A 21,456-nucleotide genomic window follows, 5' to 3' on the forward strand; every position below is an offset into this window, starting at 1 on the left:
TTCCGTGATTCCTCTTGGGGCTTCGTCTGTCATCTGTTGCAGTTTAACTTCACAAAGCTCGATTTGGCCCCCTGCCTCTCCCTCCCCACCCAGGGATGGACAGACTTACATTTTTGAATTTCAAGAGTGATGAGCGCCTGAAGTTTGTCTGCCTTGATGAGTTTGTCCTGTGGACAAATAAAGAAACGCAGTTCCAAATTACATTATTTAAGTAAAAAACAAATACAGGGTGATCCATTTATAAGATACCACACTCATTTCCAATTACACTCTTTCTCGCTTCTCCGCTGACAAGAGCGCATTGCGATTGGTGGGTGAGAGAACACATGGTTGCTTGATCATTCTTCCCTATTGTTTCAGTGGGGTATCTATAAATGGATAACGCCAGATTTTCGTTTTTCATCAATCCACTGCTGGAGGAAGTCTCCCCCGTGCTGTGTTGGCCACGGGGTTGTTTGACCCACTACGTTACCATGCTGGTTAGCGTGGGGGTAGTGAAGGGGGTTGCGGGAACAGCTCACTTGTCCCTTACCGCTGATGTTGAGAGTGGCTGGAAATCAAACTATGGTTGCAGGGTTTCATATCGGAGTTCAGTAATAGAACGTGGCACGGTTCTCCTCCAAACAAATTGATGTACAATTTATATTCCTGCGCTATCAATGGAGGACATTGGTCGAGTGGCTTGTAGGAGTTCAGCAAATGCTCTAACTCACGATGTATGCATTGAATCACACGTGGAAGAATCAGTGTGTTTTTATTTGTAAAATGTATCTAATGGGTTCAACTTCTTGGTTCTTTCGGTAAAGTCACGTAGAAGGGAAATAATCAAATAATGCAAATAAAACATTCTTTCGGTAAAGTCACGTAGAAGGGAAATAATAAAGTAATAAAAATAAATCATAATAAAATAAAGATTGTTTTATTTTTACAAAGGTAATAATAAATTAATTATGATGGTTTATTTTATTATTTCCCTTCTACGTGACTTTACCGAAAGAACCAAGAAGATGAATCCCTGCAGTCACGAAAGCTTTAAATCGAAATTTAATGGGTTCAAGTGAACCCCCGGCAGTCATGGGTGGCTGATTGTTCATTTTGTATTTTCCATGCACGTGCAAGTTTTGGGCAGCAGAGGGCAGCGCAGAGAAATACATTGCTGTACCTTTTCATTGTTCCCTCCCCACCTTCACCAACCCGCATTGACCGGTGTGGTGAAGTATGACTTAATAACCTCCTCTGTATACGGAGGCTGAAGGGTCGCTATGAATTGGGGTACCTTGCCAGCCACCTGTAGGAAGGACTCCTCCATATCAAAGTTCTCTGCGGGAGGAGGGCTGACCTGCCAAACATGGAAAGTGTTGACATTAATAAAACCCTCTGACTTTCCATACGCGGAAAATATGGCGTTACTTCCAACTGACTTGCTAAACGTAGAAAATATCGCCTGACTACCACCTAACTTGCCAAGCATGGGAAATGTGGCCTTAATACGATAGATACTGTTCTACAACATTTTTAATTAAAAAAGACATTTATGCACAAAAGCATGCAATGTTTTGTCCTCTTCTTAAGTAGTATACTTTTTATGGCAGGACGTCGATTTTTATCCATCTTATCAGATTTACAAATAAATTCTGTTCAAATAAACGACACTCATGTGGATAAAACAAAGTTAATTGGAAAACCGCTACATAGGATTGAATTGTGCATGCAACATAAATCAAATGACAGCTTACCTTTGGCACGGTGAGTGGTTTAGGCCTGTTTGGTAAAAGAAGGAAAATTACTTCTTAATTCGGATTGTCTTGTAATTGAAATCACCGTGATCATTTAGTATTAGAATACACGGATTATTATACATTGATGTGGGGCAGGATAGCTGGGAAGCCTTCAGTCCCAGCCCAGCCAAAAGGAATTGAGTTACAGAAATAATGAAGGCATAGAAAAATTGTCACATGTAGGTACATCCGTCCAGTCGGCTGTGACAGGCGTACGCGAATACTGTTGAAGAATGCAAGAAGTAGCTCTGTTGTTAATCCACTTCTGAATGAAGGCCGTGGCATTTCGGCCATGGGGGTTATTTGACCATATCTCTCCTCACTGGTAAGTACACGTTGGCAAAGGTGTGGAGCAGAGACATGGGTGCATAGAATTACTTTCAGAGTTAAAGGTGGATCCCTGGTATTGCGAGCTTACCTCACTTATAGATAAAGGGCCTCCACTCGCAGTGACCATTGAGAGCTCCTCTAGAGGATATTTGGCCTACTCTTTCACGTTGGACAGATATCTTGGAAGCAGTGGGAGTAACCACACTTTACCTCACCACATTTGATTTTCCAGTCGACGAACTATGGGAGAGGCTGGTGACCATGACATAAGAAGTTTAACTTTTGACATATGAAGAGATGGCCAGGTGGCTTAAAGGTCAGCTCACTGAGCTGGCTTCCACTGAGAATATGGGTTCGAATCCAGGCAGCGGTATGTGATTGCTTCGCGTTCTCAAGAGGGTGAATAGTATTTGCCCTATGTTTGCATGCTGGCCATGCATTTTGGAAGACTGACTGTGGTGTGCCCACTTTTACTTTTAGTCCGATTCAATGGCATTCCTAGCGCTGAGTTTACTATCAACGGAACTGACACTGAATTTTAAAAGCGGTCTGAACACCGGGGCCTGTTGAGGGCTACCACTGAGTCCGCAGCCAGGCAGTTGTGCCATAGGAGCACTCACCCCTGGTGCTGCTGAGCCTTCTCCATGAAGATGCGCAGCAGGAACTGCGCCTCCTGGCCCGCCGACTCGGTGCAGGGAATTATGATGTAGTTGCCAGGCGGAAGAGTCATCCGCATGGTCACCTCCCTGCGCGCGATGAACTCTGGGCTCTCGACCAAGGGCTTCTCCTTGCGCAACTGCTGTGGGGTCAGCTTCTTGCCGGGCATCACCGCCTATGCAATCGATACGGATACACGGATGTATTCATTAGTTTATGGCGATTACTCAATCCAATACGGGATGAAAGCCTCCCCATGCCATGTCGTTCGTGGAGGTTGTTTAGTTATATTTCTCACTCTGCTTGACAGTGTGTATTGGTGAAGGCAAACTCTCAGGACCAGTCACTGATATTAGCAGTGACAGGAAATTGAGCCCAGGTCGTCTGCTTTATAGCGCAGTGCACCATCTTACCACTATAAATATAATATGGATTTACATAGCGTCTAAATGTGACCACATCTCAAAACGCCGTGCAGGAACAAGCAGAATACTCGACCTAGGGGAGGCCCAAGACCGGTTCAGATCAACGTCATTGGTATTGACCGTGAGTGGGAATCGAACCCGGCGACCCGTGTTCGAAGGGCAGCGTGCTGATCGCTACACTCCATACGCACGGGCGTGCAATGTGTCCAGCCAGTAGCATGCATGAAGCGAACAACAATCGATTCTTACGCACGCGGTTCAACATTTGTAATGTGCGCTTAAGCATTGACGTGAAATAATCAATGAATGCGACAGTTCTGCTCTTTGTGGAATGACTGCGGAAGGGTGGAAGGGGCAATGGGGATGGCGGTTGCTCCCACACCTTGTAAATGTAAATGCCGATGGGGACGAAGTCGATTCCAATTTTGCGGAACTTCCTGCGGTGTTTCTGCGTGAGCGACAGGAGGAAGTGGCAGCCATGGCAGACGTCCATGACGTTATCCTCCTCCAACAGCGTGAGGAAGAACTGGTAGTTCAGTGGAAATTCTTTGAAAACAAAAATAAGAGGCATTAAAATAAACCAAAAATGCACGGAAAAATGTGTACGTCTTAAGCTTAGATTTTCAAAATCCAATCTATTGATAGAGATTATTGAATTGAACGAAGACATTATTAGGTTAGGGGGAGCTTTTTCATCATATTTTATTGTATGCTCTCTAATTACAGTGCGGCCGTAATTGGGTTGGGTGATGAGACCAGCTCACGCGCAGGATTGTGGCTTTTACAGCATTCGCTGTAGTGGATAGACAACGGCCGACGAAGATGATGTTGGAAGAAGGTGCTGTGAGCTGCTCGGGATCTCACCGCGGTGCCGGCGACTGCCGCCGGCGTTGAGGCCCTTGAGCCACATCGAGTTGTGCAACTCGCAGATCCACAAGTTCTTCCTGTGCTCTATCTCCACCTCCGAGCCCTGGTGACAGATCTCCACCAGGTGGAAGTTCTTCCTGAAGTCCTTGTCTGAAATCCTGCCATTCGTTGCAGTGCACAGTCACGTATGCGGTAGTGGCATCATTCTGAATGTGTTTATTTGGGCAATTCCGCAGTGACGCGCATATTTCACTTGTTAATAACAATGCTGGTGGAAATACCTCCACTGCGCAGAAGTCTAGTGAGCTCCTCATGGAAGAGGTGGTCATACCCACACTTAACCCGAACTCACACACGACCTGCCGATTGACTGTGGTATACCCATTCATACTGCTTTGGTGGACAGAGGATGAGAATATATAATATTTAATATACTTGTAAGAGAATTCCAGTCGAATAATGGAATTATCAGTTATTATTAAGAAACCTATACTATGCAAAGAATCACTTAGGATGGTGGTCACAGTATATATCTTATGTGGGAAGACACATGGTAAAGCGTTGTGTGTTTTTATTATTATTTTCTGCAACGAAGTTTAATAATTATTTTGTAATATGCATTATGTCGTTTTAAGTCAGGACCCATGTCTTCTAGAAAGGTTCCTTGCCTCCAAACATCTGGTAGTTTATTATAATTGGTTCAAACATGCCTTACTCTTGCAATCAGACACAGCATCATGTATGCTAATAGCATCCTATAACGCTGTACATTAATTATATTATGACCCTATCCCATACACAGCCACTTTCCAAGCAAATGAAAACCCTACCACCAAGAAAAATAAAAAAATAAACAAATGAAGAAATGGTACTAAAACAAAGACACAAACAACAACAACAACAACAACAAAAATCCATGAGGTCTACACATCTGCGACCACAAACCCAACTTCCCAACCAAGCCAGGAAATCTTCACAGGAGGGGTGGTGGAGTGGCAAAGAGTTACGACTCATTGATATCAATCGGTCGAATGTGAAAAAAGTGAATTACGGTATTACATAAAGGCACTCAATGCATGGTGGACTCACCCAGGGTACTTACCAAAATTCTCCATCCTCCGCCCTCACGTGCAGACGTTTCTGGTCCTCCTCCGGCACCTCGTTCCACGTCGTGGACCTGAGGGAAATGTGGAAGCGGCAGAGCTGTTTGTGAACTAAATAAGCCCCGTGCAGACTTTGTGCTGAATGGAGACCAACACGATTGGAACAGACGCCCTGATCCAAGAAGTTGTAACTTTCGACACATACGCTTTGGTTCTATTCGGTAAAATCACGTAGGTAAAAAATAAAACAACAAAAATAAAACAACAAAAATCACGACGTTTCGGCCACAACACAAGTGGCCTTCTTTAGGTGAAGGGACAGAACAGTTCTGTTCCTTCACCTTCACCTGAAGAAGGCCACTTGTGTTGTGGCCGAAACGTCGTGATTTTTGTTATTTTATTTTTTACCTACGTGACTTTACCGAATAGAACCAAAGAGTATGGATATTTGCAGTCACGAAAGCTTAAAATCTAGAAGTTTCGACACATAGTTGCCTTGGTAGATTATAAGTCAGCTTGATTACAACTCCCCCCCTTTTGTATTAACAGATTGTTGCCTAGTTTAAAATGCATGTCATTAAGAAAAAGAATACATTCTCATCTCCTGCACAGCAGTGCCACCCTCCACGCCAGAGAATGGCCCACGGTGGGGGATATGGTAGAGCTCCCTCTGAGATTCCGTCACGTGACCTCTGCCTCACATGGTAGGGGGTGGCAGCACTTTTCAAAACTGCACATCGTCAAATTTGTTACATGACGGTCACGTTTTAAATTCTCATAGCTGGAATTCAGTCGTGGATTATGTTTTTTTCGTAATACTCACAACTGGATACAAGCTGAATTCAGTAAAAAAAACCCCGACAGTTTGTCTTGTGACCATCTATAACAGGGCATGTGGTAAGGGCTATCGGCTACTGTGGATGAGTGGCAATTAAAGTGATCTCTCAGAAGCGGCCAACTCTCTGTACACTCGAGAACTCAGTGTAACCACACGTGTTCGAAACCCGGATCCAAACCGAGAATCTTGGCAGTGCCGGCTCAGCGCTCTGACTTGTGAGCCACCCGAGCCGGCTCGGAAGCGACGTTTCATTTATTTGCAGCGACAGCGCTCACCCATCACTCCACGGTCCCGTGTACTCCACCTTGCCATAGGGGTTCCGGACTCGTATCAACTGAACTGTCTTCCCCGGGAATTTGAGCTGGGCCACAAGAATGACACAAGAGGCAACGGGCAGTGAGAGTAATGCCAAAAGGTAAACGGGTGAAGGTACAGCCCTGCGGTTTGCGGGCTCACACCACTGATGGCAGGCAGGGCCTTCACTCGAGGGAGGGCACCCATATTATACCCCACCTCATACAACCTAACGATCAACTGGTGGTGTATACATCTGATAGGTAGACAGAGGCGAGGGTTATTGCATAAATGTGCCCATTGTTTGAATTGGCACGTCTGGAGATGCAATCGACGTGCCGACTGCTGGACTGCAAGTCCTTGATGCAGAGCATCACACGATGGCAGCATCCCACCCCCCCACCGATTGTGATGTAATTTCATGGCAAATGGGTAAATATTCCAAGTCATTGGGAAAAAATGGGATTCATTATCAACGTATCATCATAATAATAATAATAATCATCATTTAATTTAGCAATGACCGAATGTGAGGTTCAATGAAGAACATTGGCTTTTCATAATTTAAATTAAATGTAAATGCTGTAAAAATATACTCAAACATTTTATGCTCATGTAAAACGCCTGGAAATTAAAGTGGATAATAATGTGCAAAAGAGTTGGGACGATGCATTGCTTGAACGATGAATAGTGACGATGTTCAAGCTCATGATGCATTCTTCCAATTGTATTGAATAGGAATCGTTTTAAACATGTTACACAGCCACAAGAGGCATTAGTGGTGTCAAGTGGTGGCAAGCCATAGCGATGGATTTCACCTGTAGATGCCCGGCGTATTTTCACGGGAGACGTAATTTCTAATTGCTCAATTTGGTTCTCATAATTGTTTTTAAAATTACCGGCGAAATTAATCAATAAAAACGGCACGTTAAACACTTGCGCTTGGACACGAGACGATTTCATGTGTTTGGACATGTCGGGTGGTGGAGGGTCTTATGACACAACCTCGGCCAGGTCATTAGGAGGCCTAACCGAACAATGTATTGTAAATTATAAAATTGGCTGTAAAACCCACACAATACATTTAAAGCGTACACAAACATGGATTTTCATGGTCTAAATAACTCCACAAGCAAGCAATGGACATCACCAATTTAGCCTTCACTGTGCATAAAAATAACCATAATGTACAGCTCTTTGTCAATGCAGCTCTCTTCACAACTTTGTCGGTCGTGGGTGATGTTTTTCCATATATCACCACACCGGTCAGTGAGGGTTGGTGAAAGGGACAGCTGAGGACCAGTTCAGACACCGCACACCACTGATGTTATCTGTAGCTGGGAATCGAACACGGTTTGCTGGCTTTATAGAGAAGTGATCTAACCACTGCACCACCACTTCACTGTGCATATAAGTGTAGAGGTGTTAACTACGCGCTGTTGCGTAACCTGCGCTGCCACCAGGGCAGTGCAGCATTACCCCTGGGTACAACGGTTGGGGTCAGTCGAGGTGAAACGGATCGTGGCCAGGGTTTGGTGCGAACCAATCAGACGGTTCCACGTGGGAATGTATGATTGGTTCTACCTGGCCACGAAGGGGTATAAGATGGGTGACCCAACGGACCTCGGGGAGTTCTCTCCCTGCACGAAGACAGAAGACTGGGCTGAAGCCTAGCTAGGACCCTGGACCAGCCTTCCAGCCCTTCTAAGGGCTAAGGCTCGGCATACCCAGTGGTCAGGACCCACCGGGCCAGCGGTGGGTCAGATAGCCTCCCCTAGGTCCTAGCCGGAGGACTAGGATAGCGGTAGACGTGTGAGTCCCGCCAAGTCCGGAGGTTGTACCTCCTTAGGTATCAAGGAGGTTAGCGGTAGACGTGTGAGTCCCGCCAGGTACGGAGGCTGTACCTCCCTAGGGTATCGGGTGAGGGGACCGAATATCCCTCTGTGTGTGTTAAGCGTTGCATAAGGAAATAATACAATAAACAGAGTGTGCCTCCTAAAGAAGTCTGCTCGTCCTTACAACACTACATAAGTAGACAAAAATGTCAGTGAATAAATATTGTTAATGGATAAGTAGGGCATTGGAGTAAATGCCGTGACCTATTGTTGGCTGTTAACAAACACAATCACATCATTAGACCTCCTTTGCCAGTACCAAAATGTAATAACAAGGTTTTTCCACTTTTTTCTGGCAACAAAACTGAAACCTTTTTACAAGGATTCATGTCTGCATTAACCACAATACCTGCAGTCAAAATACAAACAAAAAACATACTATGATAATATATGCATTGTCCTTGAAACTTATTGGTCCACACCAAGGGATGGCTTCTTTTGAAAAAGGCGTACGCCTTTTGGCGTCATCTGGTCGAGCACCAATTGGGTCGAGGCTCAAAAGAAGCCGTCCCTTGGTGTGGACCAATCAGTTTCAAGGACAATGCATATATTATCATAGTATGTTTTTTGTTTGCATTTTAACTGCAGGTATTGTGGTTAATGCAGACATGAATCCTTGTAAAACGGTTTCAGTTTTGTTGCCAGAAAAAAGGGGAAAAACCCTCAAACACAATCACGTTAGCCTGTGTCAACCAGATGAGAATGTGTGTAAAATACCTTTATCACCCCTGTTATTGAGTAGGCGTGTCCCTCCACCAAACCCATTGGCGTAACCTTCTCTCCACGGCCCTAGAAAAATATAAATTATACCGTTGTAAGTATGATTAGATCATTCTGGTGAGCTTTTCATTCACTCATGTACAACGCTTGGGATGCCTCATTATTTTAGGAATTGTGGCTTCGTTTGAACTCCAGGGAAAATTATTGCAGCTCTCCGATGTGGTTTTGGGTTGTACCGCGTGTTGTTCGGCGTGATGTCCGACGTTTTGCTCCACGTGCTGAGAGATTCTTCAGGGACCAAATTATTTCGGGATAAAAATATTTAGTTACTGAATTCGGTTTAACAAGAAGCTGCCAGCACGTGGACCAAAATGTTGGACATCGTGCCGGGCAGCATGCGGTACAAACTGAAACACAACGGAGAGCTCTACAGCACGAATATATACGTACTAAATATGACTGTTGTTGTGATATTACAGGTTTGTATTAATTGTGAATCAGGACATCAAATTGTATGTTTCCTTCATATCAATATCATCTGATGTCCTGATTATAGTTTTATGTACCACACTCTATTGTGGCACCTTAAATATTTTTTAATGACTTTTCCTTTGAAAAAAGATTACAGAATTGTAAAAACTAAATATGAATCGATGGTTTATGGCTTAATTTCCACGAATTAATCTAAGCATTTTCACTTATGCAGAGTGCTTAACACGTATTTATGCGATTGAAGCCACACACCTCACTTATGGATTGCAGATTGTTATATAAAAATGGAACAAAAAGCGATATTTGCACAACGTTTGGAGAGGTGTGTGCTTTGAATTACATTGAGAGGCAGAAAGGGGAACGTTTGAATAAGAGAACAAACTTTGGTTAAGGACATCCATTACACCGTATAGAGGAACAAGACGTTGGGCAAGGTAACGTCGCTAGGTGGATGATGGAGGGTGATCAAGAATAATCACGGAAGGGCAGCCGAGGACCAGAACGCATCCAAGAGGGTGTCCATCGAGGAGATGGAGCAATACATTCCGCTCGTGTGCGGGTGTTAGGTGAATTCATGACATCGCAGGGTCATGAGCCATGGAGGCAGCCAACGTCGGCCTTTATCCAGCAGCGCTATTGACGAAGGCTGATGATGATATAATTTGTATGAAAACATTGCATAATACTATAATTCGTCATTAATACAGCTGGTGTGTGTCGCCTGATGAAGATAGTTGTAATTACCGGCGAAACGTCGTACTCTGATTGTAAATGTTGTGGCTTTGCTCTGCAACACACTGGTGTGCTGTGCCAGTGACGAATTGGCACGTTCTGTTTACGTGACAACCCTTACTAGTTGGCTGTGTTGGGTGGTGGCGGGTTTAACGACACATTTATATATTTACGCGATCTAACCAAAAGAAAACCTCTATTATGTGTGATATTGGTCGCCAAAGCCTACGTGTTAAACTTAAAGCATTGCAGTTTCTTTAAATGGTATTCAACTCTACTATGGGCAGGAATGTTGGCAAATATAATGACTGTGCTTCGCTTTCTATGAATGCGTGTGCGTGCATAGCTAATGGTTGGAAAATAATTTGCATTTTTTCTCTATCATAAGCCATGGACGAGTCCTGTCCACTTCACCACGCTTGCATTGGTTCATAAAAAGAGGCAAGTGCGTATTGAGAGGGCTTCACGTCACGTTTCAATGGTAACAGGTCAAGGTGCAGCTCTGCAATTGCTTGCTCACGCCACTGTTAGCCGAAGCACCCCGCTCGAGTGATACACTTCCCCGTTGATTAGAGGTTTTGCAAGAGGTGGGCGTACCCACACTTTACCCCACCACACGCAGGAACCTGCCGATCAACTCATTGTAGTGTACCAATGTATACTGCTGGGTGGACAGAGGTGGAGAGATTTGAAGAAAAAAAAACAACCTGTACCATTGTTTCAACTGTTGTGCCGGGAGATGGCATCGAAGCGGAGACCTCTGGATTGCGTGCCCAGTGTGCTCACCATTGCACCAATTCTCTTCATCGTAAGGCCCCTGATGGCCTTTAGTGCCGGCCCTGACGTGCGGCCCCCGACAGTACTCAAACATGGAAACGATCCCCATCATCGTGCTGCTGCTGTCAAACACAACGGTTTCAAACGTGTGGCGGCCCTCACACTGATGATGTCTTATCGGCGAAAGTGGCGCCCCTCTCGCTGGAAACTGGTGAGGAACACTGCCCGAACACCGCGCGAGATCCATTCCAATGGGTAACACGTGCCTCGATTCCGCAGCAGATGATGGCGCCCTTTTTGATGGCACGGGAAATGCCGTCCCAATAGTCGCGGGGCGCATTGTTCATCGTGAACGTCTCGCCCACACCTCCGGTGAAGTCACAGAGGGCCTCGACGGGGAATCCGTACGCCAGCGCCTCGTAGCAGCCGTTCAACCTGTGCAAGCAGCACTCGACCGTCATCAGTCTGGAAACAGACAGCTGGCCACGTGTGTGTGTGATGCTGGCACCGTGGTGCAATCCTGCCAGTCATCTAAGTCAGTCGACCCATAAGCACCGGGGTCTGTTTCCGTGACCTCCAGCCACGGGCACAAAGTGCACTTAGCCTGGCACAAGCGCCGTGGTGACGACACCGTCACTTAGTGGGGAATGGCGTTTGTTGGTGTTGGTTATGAGCAGCAAGGTAGCAGAAATGGGGCGCGCAGGGGGTGCATCTGCCAGCCAGATCAATTAGTTAACCCATAACCAGTGATGGATCTCGGGTGGAATTGGAGGGGGGGGGGCGATGGGGGTGATGCCCCTCTCCTCAACCCTTGAACTCCCAAAATTTTTATTTTATTGATATATACGAGAGCGAATACATTTAATGTTTTTTTTTTGCTGATCCACCACGGATCTCCCTTTCAAACTATCTGGGTAACTGGCTAAATGAGGCTTTCCGTGGAACAAATAAACATGACCTGGTTAATGTATATTATTGTTGTTAATATAGGGCCCAATTTAAAAATATAGAAATTTTCCCACTGTCCTCACCCTTAGGAACTTTATAGATTTGTCTCTGCACGGAAAACCTGGGTCTGTTCCCTGACCTGCCAGGGAGCCTTCAACACTTCACGGGGCCTTAAGGTGCACCTAACCTGGCACAAGCGCTGTGGTGATCGCACCGTCACTTAGTGGCGAATGGCAGCTGTTGTTGTTGTTGGTAATGAGGAGCTGAACTGAAAAAGCTTGCTTTTGAAGAGCAATTGATCTCGGTTGGAGTGCTCGCCCATTGGGGAGCCAAAGCATAAATAAATTATGGGGATGCCTCGGGTAACTACACACATTATATGCTAAACAAGCTATACCAATTAATTATGTCACACGTGTGTAAAATAATAAAGTTAATACTATCTTGGTAGCGGCATTACAATGCTGAGAATTGTTTTGTTTTTTTATAATGAGTTCCAGTTGAAGTTTGGTCAACGCAATTTTTTTTCGGAATCCGAGGCCCCTTCAGCTACTCGGAGCCCTACGATTATGCTTAGTTGCTTTTTGTCTAGTAAAGTGCTGCCACTAATACAGTACTGTTGAAACACACAACCGTGCGTTCCCAGCCAGCGCAAACGCCAGTGAAAAGTGGAATCAGAATAAAAATGGTGCAGTCTTTAAACATCATGTCTGTACAACATTTGCACCCCAGTATGCTTCAAGGAGACCTGTGACAAAAAATGTCCCCTATCTTGTCATATCTCAGGGTTGAGCCTGGATAGTGATCAGATGGGCGACCACCATCCACCTCACGTTGTCATGCACGCCAAGGGCGGTGGCGAAATGTGAACCACCTCGCCTGGTATACAAGGAGTCGTGGGTTCGATCTCGACCTTGGACGCCTGCTGTATGTTTGGAGTTTGCATGTCTCTCCCCCCGTGGTCGCTTGGATTTTGCTCCGGGTCCTCGGGTTTTTAACTCCACATTTAGAATCACGCGTTCGGAGTTTTTGGCCGCCGCTATAAATGTCCACGTGATGCGCCGTTCGTTGAGCTATCATTTGAGGCCAGGTCGCTTCTGAAAAAGAGCGAGACTGGTATAGGCTCAGTGGGCCTTACCTGACAAAATACCAATTTTAGTTTAGTTTTTGGCATCTTTGGTGCTGTGCTACATTGTGAGCGGCAGAGGGCAGTGCAGAGACATCCACTGTCGTACTGTGTTTCGAACACTCCCACACACGTGCGTACGCTCCCGCCTTCATTAACCATCATTGACCAACGTGGTGAAGTATGGTCAACTAACCACCACGGGTTGCAAGGCCTAGGGGAGGTCCTCTTCCAGCAGTGGATTGACAAAGGGCTGTACCTGTCTCTATGGGAATGGGGGATCTTGTTTTTGTCTGTGTGTATTTGATGGTCTGTATTGGACACCTATGTCGGATGGACGACAACACGACAATTAAACGTGTGTTGTTTGTCAAAGAGAGGAAGAGCTAACAGAGAATGACTTGACGACAACACAAGAGAATGGTGCCAGAAAGATGTGGAATTACTTGAGCATATTGGCACAAGACAGAGGATGAAATGTGCAGTGGACACCTACGGGCTATCCGCGCATGGATCGTGATGATGATGTGATGTAATTTTTATGACAACATTAACCCCCCTCTGGTCTTTGCACCTAATTGACCACAACAGGAGGATTCTTCCAGAGTTCCGACTGTCACATGATGAGGCTGGTTGTAATTACCGGACTAAACGTCACAAAACTCGAATTATAATAAATGTTGCGGGTTTACTCTCCAACACACAAGGGTGCGCTGAACTCGTAACTAATTACCACGTTTTGTTTACGTGACAACCCTTTACCAATTGGCTGCGTCGGGTGGTGGCGGGGTTTAACGACACATTAATATTTACGCGATCCAAACCCGAACACCCGTGCTCCCCCCCCCCTCCATTGTGGATGATCCGATGGCTCCGTGTGCCGTACTTGGCGTAGGCTTTCTCCAGCAGGGCGCTCCAGAACTCGTTGCCGGTGCCCGACTGCACGAACACGAGTTCCCCTTTCTTGGTGGGCAGGCGATCGTCCACGTGCACGTCCACCCACTCGCCGTACTGGCAGAACTGCACCGGGTGAGAGCCCCAGACCACGCTCACTCGCACGGCTGGGCACTTGCAACTGCTCACATCGGCTACGAATGTCCACGTAAGCCACTCGTTTGTGGCCAGGTCGCCTCTTAAAAAGAAGCTCATAGCTCAGTGGACTTTAACTGATAAAATAAAAATATTCTATCCACATATACAAGCACAGAGACAATTTCAACCGAGAAGATGGATTCTGGCTTAGCGATCATTGGAAGGATTTGATAAACCATTTCAGGTCTTAGCTGATTGTTCACGCTTACGGTGGCTTTCAGACAGCATACATTAATTTTTCGTCTCCCCCCTCCTCTTTTCAGAACATAGATGGACTCGTCCTTCTAAATAAACTGCCAAATCACTGCCCGTGGTGCTAACGTTTTTTATATAAATAAATACAAACACCGTTTAAAAATAAATAAATGCAAACCGCCACTTCTTTCAAATGTTTCTTGCCGTTGGTTTTCACACCTGATGATGACCGTTTGTTTTATGGTCGAAACGTCGTGAGAATTTTTATTGTTTTATATATATATTTTATCATGTTATTGTTTCCCTTCAACGTGACTTTACCGAAAGAGCTAAGAATATATATTCTTGTTGTCTTTTTGTATTGTTTGTTGTTGTAACGTTCTGCACCCGCACCTACTAGATATATGTGAAAAAGAGCTTTATAGCTCATCGGATTCCTCAAGTATAAATAAAGATTCGGATTCTGACATACACGTCCACCCAGGGATTGATTTAAGCCGGGGTTGTCGAGGGTCTGAGCTCTGGAAATGTTTCCCCTGTACACGACGCAGCGTGCACCTTGCCAAGGGAAGGTGTCAATGGAAAGCGCAAGTGAGTCCCAAGGAGGCTCCGATTCGACCAATTTTATAGAATTATACTTAAAGCAGTCAGGCACTCGGAATCAGAATTTTGTATTTAGACTGCAGGGATCTGACGAGCTATGAATATCTTTTTCACAGATGTCTAGCGTGGTCGAGTCAGCAACAATACAACAACAGACAACACAAACACAACGATAAGAGTGCAAAAGTTAGGAAAGGTAAGCAAGTCACTAAAATAAATAAGCATAAAGTATAAACGTAAGTACAAATTTGCATAAGCATATACGTTCCTGTCGATTGTTGGACAATAAACGCAACTGATACACTCTGGTCACTCGCTCAATGTCAGCCAGTCGCCTCCTTAGCACTTTTCCATCGCTACTCCCCATGGCGACTCTCCCCGTGATTCCCACTCGTTGCTTCCTCCACCTGGGTGGAGGAAGCAACCTCCCTTCCAGCACGGCGTGGAGATGACCTCATGCTGCATTGAAGTAACAAGAACGGGATGTAAATGTACGATTATATAACCATGCACAATGCTACTCAACAACACGTAATACGTTTCACATATTAAACTGGCAGGGTGCGGAGTGTACTCTTAGTCATACAATTTATGACTCCTTCACTTTGACAGGGTCACTGAAATAACAATTTGTGTGAATGCTATAGAAATTGCTCTGTCTTCTTGGGCATGCACCTCTTTTCAAGGGCATTGATTTTTGGAGAGAGCAAGATGACAACAAAATATTCCTCATGACCCAAAAGGTGCGGGGAAGGCCCTCATCCAGTAGTGGATTTACGAAACTGCTTCTGCATGCGTGTCACTGTGAGGTCACACCATGCCACGTGTGAAGGGACCTTGCTCTCTTACACGGAAGAGGAAAATGCCAGCGTAGTCCTCGTGGAAGCTCTGCCCCATGGGCACCACCTTGGCCAGCAGATCAGGGTAAAGGGTGAGCGATGCGATCGCGGAGAGGAGCCAACAGTCAGCTGTTGGAGCCAACACAGGAACAAGAACAGGGGCAAAACGCAGGCTTAATTCATCAACAAAACACCAACAACAGCAGGCATTAGCTTTCTAGTGCATATTTTAGGATTCAGACTGGACAAAGCGCTTCGGAGGTGCAACTGTGATATCTGGTTACTTTAATAATAATAATGATAAATAAAAGCCATTCTCAATCAACTAATGGGCGAAGGCATCCCCAAGATTTGTCGGTCATGGAGATCGTGAGTGACGAAGTGAATAATGTAAATTGTTATTAACAAAACACGAGCACACTCGTCAACAGTATTGCTTTTAGAATGAAGATATAATCGGCGACGTGTCAAGCAGTGGTCCTTATTCATAGCAGCAAATGGCCATTGCCCAAAATGAAGACGATTATATATTTTTAAGGCAGTGTTGTCGACGAGTTTGTGTAGTTTATTTTGTTGTTGTGCTTGTGCACCACTTTCCAACAGCATTACCAAATATATGTTTAAAAAATACTATTCTAATGATGTGCCAAAAGGGTTAGACATCTGGCATTGGGAATAGAGTCATCAAGCATATGCATATCACTAGAAACATCAGAAAAGCATCATTTTTATTTATTTATTTCGGAACCCAATGATTTGGATGCAAAAAAATGTGAATGTTGTGTTTAAATCTAGTTCTATAGAAACTTAAAATTTGCTTACATAGGACCCACAGCTTTACTTTAAAAGGAAAGCAAGAGATATTTTATCAACTAACTTTTTTAGGTTATGAATAGTATGTCAAGTAGGGGCTAATTCAAACAATAGAATATATGATACTTTATCAGCGAGAACATGACCCAACATAACATAGGAGTCCTGACGCTAATTATGTTGAGACTATGGTAAAACCAAAACATTTGCTGGCATCTGCAGTTCGCGCGTGAGGTCCTTTATGCTGCGTGCCAAGCCCTATTTTAAAGGGTCGATTCTGAATCTGTTAGATCGCCTCTTCCAATAAACATCTGTACATGCATGAGCTTGATCTCAGAAGCCAAGCAGACTTGAGCCTGAATATTGAATAATGGGCAACCACTATGAATACAGGAACAGGTGCTGTAGGCTGCTGTGGTGGCTGCATTGTCAGCAGAGGGCAATGCAGAACAATCCATTGTTGTACTGTACTATGCTTCACCATATTCTTTCCCTGCCTTCACGAACCCAGTGAAGGGTGGTGAAGTAACTATAAACTATTTATATTTTACCAGGTAAGGCCCACTGAGCTATTTTTCATAAGTGACGTGGCCACAAATAATAGCTAAACAAAGTGGCTTATCGTGTTGAAATTTATGGCAGCGGCCAAATAATCTAAACGCGTGATGTTGGTTATTATGAATGGAGGGAAAACCCGGATCCTTTAAACTCCAAATATACAACAGGTGGCAGGGTTGGGATCGAACCCACGACCTCCTGTATACCAAGCGAGGTAGTTAACATTTCGTCACGGAGACATGCCCCCACGATCCGCACGGCGTGATGAGACACTCATCCATCAGTGGGTGGACAAGCAAATCTGTTGTGTGCATTGCATAATCTAATTATATGAATACTTTTCTATTTAAAGCTTTCGTGACTGCAGGGATTCATCTCCTTGGTTCTTTCGGTAAAGTCACGTAAAGGGAAGTAATACAAATAAAACATAATAAAATAAAATTCTTACGACGTTTCGGCCACAACACAAGCAGCCGTCCTCAGGTGAAGAAACAGAACTGTCAGAAAGACAGCGCTCCAATGAACACCGCTAAACTTGGCAGCGTATTTTAAGCTGGGTGGGAGGAGCAGAGCGCCTTGACAAAGGAGTTTACATATCAACAGAAGAATTTAGCATTGAAGTAGCTGTGTTAATGTGAGAGATTAGCTCAACTTATTGGAGAATATATTGAGTACATTGATTATATTGATGTAGTTTCTATTTAGTTCTTTCACATCGGTTTATTGTATGATAGTTGTAGTTGCAGTTCTTTAGCGTCAATAGACTAAATGCCTCTGTTGATATGTAAACTCTGACTTTAACATAGCTACTTCCGTGACCAGTTACATGCTAATCCGTTACACTAACATCATGCTAATCTCCCAGTTACATGCTAATTTCTGACTTTAACATCCTGCTAATCTCTCACATTAACACAGCTACTTGAATGCTAAATTCTTCTGTTGATATGTAAACTCCTTTATCAAGGCGCTCTGCTCCTCCCACCCAGCTTAAAAGACGCTGCCAAGTTTAGCGGTGTTCATTGGAGCGCTGTCTTTCTGATAGTTCTGTTTCTTCACCTGAGGACGGCTGCTTGTGTTGTGGCCGAAACGTCGTGAGAATTTTATTTTATTATGTTTTATTATTTATTATTGTATTATTTCCCTTCTACGTGACTTTACCGAAAGAACCAAGAAGATATATGAATACTTATTTGTGGTAATAAAATATTGTTAAAATAATGACATTGTAAGTACTGAAGTTGTTGATCACGTTTTCAAAATATAATTGTAGTTGAATTGCAATTATAGTCGTGTGGTTGAGATTACATAAAATACACTTTTTGGCATGAACTGACATCTCAGTATTGGAGGAATGCCAACGAAGGTAGTGAAGTGGGCGGGGCATATGTGCCCTGGGGTAAGACAACAAGAAAACAACACAGATCAAGTCACAACTTAACCTGTGCTCGCTTGACAAGAAAACAAATCAAATCACGACCCAAAGTGGTTGATGACATCTTTCCAATGATTTCTGAGTTTATAACCATCCTCTCGGTTGAAATTGTGTCTGTCTCTGTATATATGGATGCCTTCATGAACGAATCTTTGTTGATAGCCAGTGGGCTTGCAAAGTACCTTCGTCTTCGAGAAATAAATTTCGTGTGAGCCCGCCGCATTAAAATAATGATCAACCACGGCAGAAGTATTGGTCTTACCGTGTTTCAAATGGGATCCAGCGCATGGTAGCCAAGCAGCGATCAGAAAGGTGTGAAGCAAATCCCCGGGGATTAGGGAAGCCACTACATTTAAATGTGAATGGATCGAAGTCCTCAACTGCAGGCGTAAGATCACCGGGTAAAGGGTGGAGGCGAAATACGAATGCCTTCCCTTGCTCGCAAGACACCAATTGTAACTGCGGGCGTCAGACAAACGCTGGCTGTCCGCCTCCAAGGAAGCGGCGCGCCGTGCACGAGAGATTGTCAGGCGACGGGGGCTGTTGGCGAGCTGCCACCTCGACTCGCGGTCGCCGGTGCCGTCGCAACAGCGTTGCGGGCGGCGGCGTGACGCCAGCGACGAGCCCCACGGGAGCCGTGAGTGCAGCCTGCCGCACAGGTAGCGTGCACAGATGGCAGGGAGGGCTTTCGCGGTTTTGCTACTCTTGGTTTGGTCGGCCTTCAAATGTTGCATCATGTTCATCAGCAGCAGCCGAATGCGAATTAGACGCATCGTGATGACGGTTAAGGAAGGAAAGTGGGCTTGGACAGGACATTGCTGTCGGAGATGATGGCCAATGGTAAAGTCTGGTATAGAAATGTCAGTCAAAGGAGGGAACGTCCTACGAGGAAGGATGCCGAGGAGATGGAGCGATGGGAACAGCTCACGTGCAGGAGCAAGATGGCTTGTGGTATTGCGGGACCATGAGGTGGTCTTCATCCAGCAGTGGATAGATGATAGTTGATGATGATGATGAGCGTGAATGTATTCTAATGTAATTATATAAGGCTTACGTAGAGTTCCTTGGTTGATGTCAGCTCTGGTGGCTCCAGACACAATGAATTCTGGGTGACGAACGAGTTCCTGCGGAGAGATCAAAGTTTTATTAAACATGTGCCATGAGCAACGTTTGTCTTACGGCATATTCATGTCTATGCTATTGTTTGGCTGTGGGTTAGACTGCATAAAACACTCAGCATGTTTGCTGCTTGTTGTACAGGCTCGAAGATAAAGCCCCACGACCGCCCTGGTTAATACTGCGGGCCTATTAACCATAAATATGAGCCCTCTGCTTCACAGTGGACATTAAATATTCCATGAAATTATTTGAAAATAATGTAGGCTGTCTGTTTCGACATCGTGGTCCAAATTTTCCAAACAAAAACCCATCGCCCTCTGCAGGCAGACTATATAACATTTTAAAGCGGGTGCTGCATACACCTTATGCCACATAGGGACACATGCCACTGGGGTTCCCCGAGACAAGACTACCGCAGGGAAATGGAATGAATGTTTGAGATCAGATGTGGTGCAAAGTGCGTTAAGACACTGAGTAATTTAAGCAGCCTATAAATGCAAACCGTGTTAGGTTATTGACTCACATTAAACATCTCTCTGTGGGACAGATCGGTGTAATTTCTCATATAAAATTATGTAAATAACATTCATTAGAGAGCATATTTGGAAATTCCTGAAATATATACCGTTCTATCCCCCCTCTCTTTTCCACACTTAAATACAGCAACGTATATAGAAGTTTACCCTGTGCGAATAGCAATCACATTTGATTCATAACTCACGTTGACCATGTCATACATTTGATGAAAAGTTACACTTTCATTTGTCGATGTGGCTCGTATCAAAGGAAAAATGTTTCGTTTTAATATCGGTGTATGCATGTAATGGATGTGAACTCACCCAAGGTCTCTTCCACTCAATGAAATTGTTAGACTGTGTGATGACCGTCGGCTGGACTCTAATATGCAGTGAGGACAGACTGGCTGGGAAGTCGGGATCTTCAAAAAGAATTTTGCGCTGCAAGCACTCCTTCTTTATCTCCTGAAACGTCTTCGATTTTGTTTTAAAGTTCCGAATCATGACTGCGATGGGCAAGATGTGTACTTAAAACGGGGGCAGTGAAAACAAACGTGAGCTGCGAAAAAAGTTGCAGCAGTCAGAAGGACTGAATGCATTCAAAAACGCAGCTCTCACCTTATAACACCAACGCCTGCCTGTCTCAACACATATGAAATTTGAGCTTCTGTTTACTCGCTATGCCTTGAGGCTTTATAGGAATACCAACGCTTCCCACGTGTTCAGACTAGCAGAAAACCACCTACCTATTCAATTCCAATATACACCCCCACATGGATTATGAAAAAATAATGATTTTATCTCCATATCACACGCGATCACTTGTATTGCCTTTTAAAGGTAATAAAAAACAAGCATTTTATGCATTTATTGACGGCAATTCTTACTTTGCAGTATTTAAATATTATCCTTTAGGCATAGGAATACAACAAAATAATATCGATCATTTAAGATAGAAATTAATAATTACCTTTGTAAAATTTAACTTTTCGAATTATGTTTGCTAAACGTGCACTCACAGTACATTTTGTGAACGTTATGTTTTCGTAAGACGACACTCATTACCATCAGCCATTATCTATCCACTGGCCAAGCTCAATTGCTTCACAGTATACATGTCTTGTTGATACAGATGTTCCACTTCCAGTGTCATTTCATGCATGTATCTCTCTGTGCTTCTTTGCACAATCTCCAGCATTTGTTCCATTTAATATGTCTATGTCCATGGCTGTTGTTTTGTAAAAAAATAATTATTAGCCAAAATATACAGCCTTCTTTAAGATCTTCAATCCATTTCTGAAATAG

The 21,456-nt window shown here is 44.3% G+C and overlaps 1 protein-coding gene across 1 annotated transcript in view; it reads right to left on the bottom strand.

Moving 5' to 3' along the window:
* LOC116943157 (calpain-2 catalytic subunit-like) overlaps positions 1–20,919 on the bottom strand; it is a 28,737-nt gene extending 7,818 nt beyond the window's left edge. Inside the window, exons 1-14 of the mRNA XM_032955750.2 lie at positions 20,476–20,919; positions 19,572–19,641; positions 15,722–15,840; positions 13,869–14,002; positions 11,175–11,343; positions 8,905–8,976; positions 6,274–6,359; positions 5,160–5,234; positions 4,055–4,215; positions 3,573–3,736; positions 2,729–2,940; positions 1,737–1,761; positions 1,277–1,339; positions 110–167 (exon numbers count right to left, since the gene is read on the bottom strand). Coding sequence (XP_032811641.2) covers positions 110–167; positions 1,277–1,339; positions 1,737–1,761; positions 2,729–2,940; positions 3,573–3,736; positions 4,055–4,215; positions 5,160–5,234; positions 6,274–6,359; positions 8,905–8,976; positions 11,175–11,343; positions 13,869–14,002; positions 15,722–15,840; positions 19,572–19,641; positions 20,476–20,655 — 1,588 coding nt within the window. The 5' untranslated portion in view covers positions 20,656–20,919. The remainder of the gene's footprint in view (positions 1–109; positions 168–1,276; positions 1,340–1,736; positions 1,762–2,728; positions 2,941–3,572; positions 3,737–4,054; positions 4,216–5,159; positions 5,235–6,273; positions 6,360–8,904; positions 8,977–11,174; positions 11,344–13,868; positions 14,003–15,721; positions 15,841–19,571; positions 19,642–20,475) is intronic.
* Positions 20,920–21,456: the final 537 nt, after the last annotated feature.

The sequence above is a fragment of the Petromyzon marinus genome, chromosome 17, assembly GCF_048934315.1.
Source record: "Petromyzon marinus isolate PM22_M1 ecotype Great Lakes invasive population chromosome 17, UKy_Petmar_22M1.pri1.0, whole genome shotgun sequence".
NCBI classification, from domain to species: domain Eukaryota; kingdom Metazoa; phylum Chordata; class Hyperoartia; order Petromyzontiformes; family Petromyzontidae; genus Petromyzon; species Petromyzon marinus.